Source organism: Nicotiana sylvestris, chromosome 10 (genome assembly GCF_000393655.2).
Source record: "Nicotiana sylvestris chromosome 10, ASM39365v2, whole genome shotgun sequence".
NCBI classification, from domain to species: Eukaryota; Viridiplantae; Streptophyta; class Magnoliopsida; order Solanales; family Solanaceae; genus Nicotiana; species Nicotiana sylvestris.
In genome coordinates this window covers 167,970,892-167,978,970 of record NC_091066.1, presented here as the reverse complement: position 1 = coordinate 167,978,970, position 8,079 = coordinate 167,970,892, and the positions used below count along the sequence as shown (strand labels likewise).

The window sequence follows — 8,079 nt, the reverse complement described above, 5'->3', positions numbered from 1 at the left end:
TGATGCTTATAGTAAGTTCCATTTTCACATGGAAACTTAACTTGTTTGGTCACATGCTGAGATGCAACTTTTTTTAAGGATAGTTTCACTGATGTGACTATGAAAAACTTCAGTGAATTCTCAAAGAACATTTGACAGCAAATTGCTCCTAGCATAAAGCTTTTCTTGAAATTTAGTGCTCTTGTTCTTACAGTGAATTTGCCACATTATAGTAGTAACTAGTAAGTTAGTGGTCATAATCATGCTACTTGTTAGCCTTTTGTTTCTTGAATTAAGGATAAACAAGAAATGATACACAACCTAAGGCTCTATATAGTGAAAATAGCATGGACTAGAAGTGCACAGTTACCTATGTATTTACTTTTAAGCCACTGTTTAAAATGTCTTTAGTCTTTAGTCACTGCTTTAATAAACTTTACCCGCCCGGACCAAGTGTCCTTAACTTATGCGCTTGTTACTGTAAGTTTAGGACTAACTGTCCTTAATTTATGAGCTTGTAAGTCTAAGTTTAGGACTACTTGTCTTTAACTTTTGAACTTGTAACTCTAAATTCAGGACTACATGTCCTTAACTTTTGAACTTGGAACTCAAAGTTCAGGACTATCTGTCCTTAATTTCTGTGCTTTAACTCTAAGTTAAGGACTACCTGTGCTTAATTTCTTTGCTTGTAACTCTAAGTTAAGGACCAAGTGTCCTTAATTTTTGAACTTCCAACTCTAAGTTCAGGACGGAGTGCCCTTAACTTATGAGCTTGTTATTATAAGTTCAAGACTAACTGTCTTTAATTTATGAGCTTGCAAGTCTAAGTTAAGGACTACATGTCCTTAGTTTTTGACCTTGTAACTCTAAGTTCAGGACTACTTGTCCTTAATTTCTGTGCTAGTAACTCTAAGTTAAAGACTACATATCCTTAATTTCTGTGCTTGTAACTTTATGTTAAGGACCAAATCCTTTCAACAACACATGCATCAACAAGAATCAGAACTCCACCTACAGAGAGTGGGTGAATTCTCGTTCAAATACTTCCTCATATCCTCAACAAGCAACTCAAAGAACTTATGTCCAGTAACACATTCTCAAGAACTTCAACAGGAATACCATGATTAATGATCTGACCGATTCTCTACTGCATCACATATTGATTCTGCAACTTTTGGGTCATCACAATTTGAGAGATCAATAATAGGTATCGAACTTGAGAGAGAAGCGAGAGTTTGGGAAGAAAAGCAATGGAAGAAAGGGTAAAAATATCTTTTCATATTAATTTTAATAGAATAGTGGCTATTTTTGCTCAACATTAGAATTGCTGGATGAAAAATAAATACCACCTTCAATAGTGGCTACCTCACGCAATTTCTACTTTTTGGATTAGTAATTGAAAAATAGTCAGCGTTTGCAAAGTCATTGAAAAATAGCCTCTATTTGGCTGCAACACGGAAAGTTCCAGCATAATATACTGGAGATTGGTGCACCTGTATATGAACTTCCAGCATATTATGCTGGAAGTACAATATATTATGTTGGAATATTTTCCGGATTTTGAATAGTGTTTTCGTTCAGCTTTATCTTTACATAAAAAGTAGTTAAATTTCGATTACTTTTGAAACTGTGGCTATTTTTCAATTACCACTTGTAAATCTGACTATTTTTGAACTTCACCCCTCTATATCGGACTTTCATCTTTACACAAATAGCCACAAATATCCGCCCGGTTTGATTATTTACTTTTCCTAGCCGGTATACATATATCATATACTGATTATACATAGTTATACACATATTATACATAGCTTTCATATATATTATACATTCACCGGCTATTTTTAATTTGAGTAATTGAGTGGGCTGCTATTTAGGTTAATTCTAGTAATAAATTACTTCTAATGCAATATGGACAATGCAAAGGTCCAATTGCTAGAGTATATTTAGAGCCTAGAGGTATAAGTGCCATCTTTCTTCTTTCATTTCTTGCTTTTTCCTATTTGAGAAATCAAGAACTTGCATTTCTCTGCATTCAATCATTCTTCTGCAACTGCACATTGGTATACTTTCTCATTGTGCTCTGCTTGAAAAATGATCACTTAAAGTACATCTTTATCGTCCACTCTCATCAAATCACAAGTCCCTTTTTCTTCTCCTTTTTATCCTTTTAACTTTTTTGAGGTTGTAACAATCAAATCAGTGATTGGATTTCACACAATACCTTCTAGTTGACCTTTCATTTGACAGCAGTCTTCCCTACCTCTATCAAAATATGATGGTGTAAAGCTCAAACTTTGAGATGAGTTTACTTCTTTTTTTCTTGAAAATAAAAAAACAAATTGGATGATGATAGCATTTTATCATATGATGAAAATAAAGAGGATGACTACATGGGGTTTGGTGCGATGATTGGAATCTTTCCGCCCTTAATCAAAAGTATTGCATGCGAGTTTTAAGAAACGTAAGATGGTTGGAATCTATCCAACCTTAATTTTGCATTCGAAATCTACGAATGTAAAATCTTTTATTGGTAGACATATTCAATACGAATTCAAATTAACCGATCCAGTGAAGTTCAGATATCGACCGGTACTGATAGCATTTATCATATGATGAAATAAAGAGGATAACCACATGAGGTTTGGTGCGATGATTGAAATCTCCCCACCCTTAGTCAAAAGTATTGCATGCGAGTTTTAGGAACGTAAGATTGTTAAAATCTACTCAAGTAAAATCTTTTATTGGTAGACATATTTAGTGCGAATTCAAATTAGTCGGTCCAGTAAATTTCAGATATTGTAAAAATATAAAGAGGTTGAACCCAAGGCAGAGGATGGGGGTTGGTTTTTGTGATGTGTGGGGTTGTTTGGTTGGGGGAGGGGTTGTATCACCTATAGGCCATACTCCTTTTAATATTACATACAAATACTATGAAATTTATGTTCTCTTTACATGATTAGACAACACTGGGGTCTTTTTCCTTTTCATTTCGAGCTCTCCCTTTCAGTAAGTCACTTCCTCACAGTTTCCTCATATTTGACCACAGCCTTTCGATCATTCCTTAGTTACCTTTCTGTTACTAAAGAATCATCTTCTCAATTATGAATCAACTAATGAATAAGTGTAATCTTAACCAAGAAGCTTTAATAGAAAAAGAAGGGCAGCATTAAGCTTTTACTATGCGTGGGATCCGGAGAAGGGCCGGACCACGAGTCTATCGTACGCAACCTTACCTGTATTTCTGTGCAAGAGGCTGTTTCTACGGCTCAAACCCATGACCTCCTGATCACATGGAGACAACTTTACCAATTACGTCAAGGCTTCCCTTCTTAATAAAAAAAGAATAAAATATTTAAAAACAAAACCCCTATAAAATATTAAACAAGAAATCAAGAAAAGCACCAGTTCTTAATATATGGACACAAAAACTACCCATTTGATATTTTTTTTTGTACAAAAGTATATTAGAGCTAGAAAACTACTTATGAGATTAAGTCATAGTCAGAACTCTTAAAACCTACTAAAACTATAGCATATGCATTATCAAAAGTAAATACTATTATTATGATTAGCATTTTTTAGCCCTCTTCTTTTAAGAGGGACTACAACTACATCTTCTGACTTTGAAAATTGGGACAAGTCTAACTAGATGTCTATATCTCCTAGCTTTCTGAATTGCCAAAACTCATCCATGTTCCATAATGATGTTGCAGCCATTTCATCACTAAACCAATGAGCTTCTGCCACCTCACACTCTGAAATTGACATTTCTTGAGATGAAAAATCTGGCTGTTGGCTTAAACTTTCCACATGGTAACACTCATTTTGTACTGAATTATTGTAGATAGTGAAATCTTGTGTCATTTCATGAGGCTCCAACTTCAACATATTCATTGAATCTGTTGAATACATTCTTGAATTTTCCTTATCATAAGGTTCTTGATTGTTGATTAAGGGAGTAATTAGTGAAGGATTATGTTTTTCAATGGAGGAAGATTGTTCCATTTTTTCAAGTAATCTTGGCACCCAAAGACTCTTGATTGCTTCAACAAATATTTTGCTATTACAATCAACCTTGAGTTGTCTTGCTTGTTTTTGCACCCTTGTTCTCCAGTAGTTCTTGATTTCATTATCTGTTCTTCCTGGTAGATGTTGAGCAATTTTTGACCACCTACATTCACAAACATGATTAATAAAAAGACCCTTTTTTATGGCATTTGAAAATCAAGAATTATGTGTTTGACAAAGTCAAGAATAAGTGTCGCACGGTTCAAAACTCAGATGAATAATAATTATCTTTCTACCCTTTTGTTTTTACTTAAATATCAAGATTTTGTCTGCGGCTTAGTTTGAACTCATGACACTGTCCCTAGCCCATGGTATGGTTCGAAGTCGTCATATTTAGTTTGCACATCACGTGTTGCGCTCTTACCACTGGATCAAAGTCCGAAGAAGACAGAGTTTGGATATATGAATTTACCTGTTTCCCCATTTAGAGTGAAGTTCAAGAATTAAGAGTTGTTCTTGTGGGGTGAGATTTCCACGTTTAATATCAGGTTTTAAGTAATTCAGCCACCTCAGTCTACAACTTTTTCCTGTTCTCTTCAATCCTGCAAAAAAAGATTTCAATAAAAAAAAAAGATTTTCCTTTTTTAATTTTTTAATTTCCAATATTATACTATTTTCACATATTTTTTTATTGCCTATCTCGATAATATTATATTTTAGGACGAAAATATTATATAGAAAATAAATAATAGTAAAACTCTTGTTCTGAAGAATAGATGTTTTTCACATTCAACTATAAGAATGAGTAATTTAAAGTTGGCAATTTAGGGGGAAAAAAAGAACCACTTTTTGTGAAAATATTTCTTACTTTAATTAATTCAAGAATTATGTAAAGAAAAAGACGTGTAAATTACCAGCACATTTAGCTAAGGCATTCCAACGACCTTCACCATTGGTAGAAATATAATGAATAAGAAGATTATCTTCCTCAAGAGTCCATGGACCTCTTCTTAGCTCAAATTGATCATCTTCATTTGAGGAATTATTACTCATAATTACTATGTTTTTGCTCATATGTTATAGAAGAGGAGAGTAGAAGAAAATTGCAAGTTAAGTTTGAGTGAATGTGAAAGAGAATTTAAAGCCTAAAGAGGTATTTTATAGATGATGACAAAAGTATTTTATATACGTGTCCAAAGGAAAAAACATATGATATGAATAGGGGTATGTAGACCCCATTAAAGAAAGTGTAAATTTCTCCCAAATAATAATAATAATAATAATAATAATAATCATAATAATACTGAAATCAAGATTTAAAATTTATGGCTGATTTCGCAATTAAATATTTATATATAATTAATAAATTATTTAATATAAATATAAAGTTTAAATAAAAATATCTTGATTTGTCCGAACTCGTATCATATACTTTAGCTTCGCCCCTATATAGTCAAATTTCTCTATAACAACCTCGTTTGTTTCGAACAATTTAGATATTATAGCGAAATATTATTATAGAGAACATATATTGTAACATAACATGAAAATTAATTTTAAAAAAACTTAATTTTTATAGTAAATATTGTTATATAGGTATGCTGTTACAGAAAAATCTAACCGTATATGAATCATAAAAACTCAAATGGAATTTGTATATTGATGATGTGGTGCAATGTGCTATTTAGTAAGAAGAATAATGATCTTTGTATGAGCATCAAAGTTGCTCTAAATGCATATGGATGGACCCACTTCTTTCACTTGTGGATGAATGTTGACCATTTAATTACACACTCTTTGTCCCTCTCCCATTTAAACTAAGAAAATTGCTTGACTTTTCAAAATATTTTAACAGTCTATATATTAAGTATGCATATAACAGAAAAAGGTTAATTTGCTCATATATATATATAATTTTCTAGTTCATTACACTTTTGGTTCATATATATTTTTATTGTTAGCAAATTACTCATATTTGTCCTTTATCATTAATAGAGCTCCAACATGAAATCGGTGGATTTCATGTCTCCAACTTCTTTGAGTTTAAAGGTCCAATTTAACTCAAATTACTATTAAGCTTAATATGATTATCCTTAATATGATTATGTTTTAAGATTACTATAAAGCTAGAACTTTGTTAGGAGTCAAGACCGCAAACAATTAGATTTTTTTTTTCCTACCAACGAGCTAATAGAAGAAGTGCAGCCCAGTGTCCAAGGTATTTTGCGTTTACGGATTTTTCGGGGGCCGCATTTTAAGGGTGTGATGTAGACAACTTATTACCTACTCCGTTCACTTTTACTTGTTCACTATTCTAAAAATAGATTTTCAATTTGTACTTGTCCACTTTCGCATATCAAGAAAAAAAAGTTTATTTTTATGTTTTGCCCTTAGCATTCATTATTATTCCAAATCATTTTTCAAATTCATTAAGACTATACACCAATTAATATGGGTATTATGGTAAATTATATACTTTATTATTATTTCTTAAAGAGTGTGCAAAGTCAATAGTGAACAGGTAAAAAATAACGGAAGGAGTATAATACCAATATTAATAGCTACTTTCACGACTCGAACCCGTTGACACCGAGCAAGTGTTATGGCAAAATTTTATTAAAAGCTAGCTCAAATTTTATATTAAATTTAGAGAAGTTATTTATGAAGAAAGAGATGGGACTTGGGTGGTATTAGTGGTCTAAGTTGTCTCTTCTACTATTGAGTCAAAAGTACACATGTGGATGATGCATTAAAGATAAGTTCTTAAGTCTTGATACAATGTAAAGAAAACCATAAATATTGAAATGATGGATTTTACATGCAAAGAAAAGCCTTGAGAAAAGGGGGTCAAGAAAAGTATGATCTTGAAAATGAACTTTGCTTTGCTACCTCCTTGGAAATTGATTCCTTTTTCCCTTTAATTTATTATAAGAAACGTGCTTGACTAAAATATTACACTATCTTATATTAAAATATTATTTTATGTCCAAGTAAATTAAACGTGGTATTATGGGGTTTGATCAAAAGGGCGGCAACCATAACTTAGCCAAGAAAATATATAAAATAATTTATTATTTACTTAATACTTTGCTTTGGATTTCAAGATAGTGATGTTTCCTCTGAACCAAAACCTTTGTTTTTCCCAATGTTTATTCTTTAATCGAGTGGAAATGGCAAACAAATCCAAAAAGTTTGCTTTTTTCAAAGTTTTATTCATTATAATGCTAAGTGCTGAGTATTAGAATAAAATAATGCTTTAATTTGAAGGAATATAAGAACATAGATGTCATTGTAATAGGTGTTATCATGGGAATCAAACAAGTGGTATATCCAATAAGAGTTTAGTGGATGATTCGTAAGAAAGTAACCAAGAAGGTATTTGAGAGTTTGAAGGTAGGGCCAGAAATATAGTGTTTTTTTAATAGAAAAATAGCTGGGCTAGTCAGTTTTCAGACTGCTAATTAAAAAATAGTATTTACAAAGTTCTTGAAAAATGGTCATTATTTTATTGAAACTCGAAAAATTTTAGTATAATATATTGGATTATGGAGCTCATGCGTATAAACGGGCAGCATATTATATTGGAACTCCAGCACATAGAAAATTTCAGCATAATATGCTGGATTTTGGAGGTATGGCGTATAAACTTCCAACATATAATAAAATTCGAGCACATTATATATCATATGTAAAAAATTCGAACTGCAACATATTATCCTAATTTTTTTTTTGGATTTTAACGGTATTTATTTATATTTTATCTTTATATAAAAAAGTGGATAAATTTTGATTATTTTGAAACTGTGATTATTTTTCAATTAGCAATGATAAATCTGTCCGGAGAAGTTCAATCCATTCCACCACCACTGTATCAAATTAAAGTTTTCAATTTTGCTCTTTCTGCTTCTAGAAATTCTATTTTACAGTAAGTTTTTTTTAAAAAAATAAATTCGAATATAGGTATGTTCATATGAATTTATATCTACTTATAATATGATTATAGTTATCTTTATACTATTTATGAAACGATGATACATGGAATGAGAGACAGAGAATACTCCACTTTGCCGAAAGCGAACAATTTGATAT

At 31.5% G+C, this 8,079-nt stretch overlaps 1 protein-coding gene across 1 annotated transcript; it reads right to left on the bottom strand.

Annotated features, from left to right (window-relative positions):
* Positions 1-3,371: 3,371 nt before the first annotated feature.
* Positions 3,372-5,117, bottom strand: LOC104244262 (transcription factor MYB62-like). Its single transcript, XM_009799649.2, has 3 exons — positions 4,905-5,117; positions 4,463-4,592; positions 3,372-4,153 (listed from the first exon to the last, which is right to left on the bottom strand). Exons 1-3 carry the CDS (start codon positions 5,062-5,064, stop codon positions 3,628-3,630), a joined length of 816 nt encoding a protein of 271 aa, XP_009797951.1. The 5' UTR covers positions 5,065-5,117; the 3' UTR covers positions 3,372-3,627.
* Positions 5,118-8,079: the final 2,962 nt, after the last annotated feature.

What these genes read in the sequence shown, in the direction of transcription:
- LOC104244262 (XM_009799649.2), bottom strand. Translation starts at nt 5,064, where the DNA reads ATGAGCAAAAACATAGTAATTATGAGTAATAATTCCTCAAATGAAGAT. An exon ending in TGCCTTAGCTAAATGTGCTG is followed by an intron (nt 4,593 to 4,904) that starts GTAATTTACACG and finishes CTTTTTTTGCAG; the next exon opens with GATTGAAGAGAACAGGAAAA. An exon ending in CACTCTAAATGGGGAAACAG is followed by an intron (nt 4,154 to 4,462) that starts GTAAATTCATAT and finishes TTGTGAATGTAG; the next exon opens with GTGGTCAAAAATTGCTCAAC.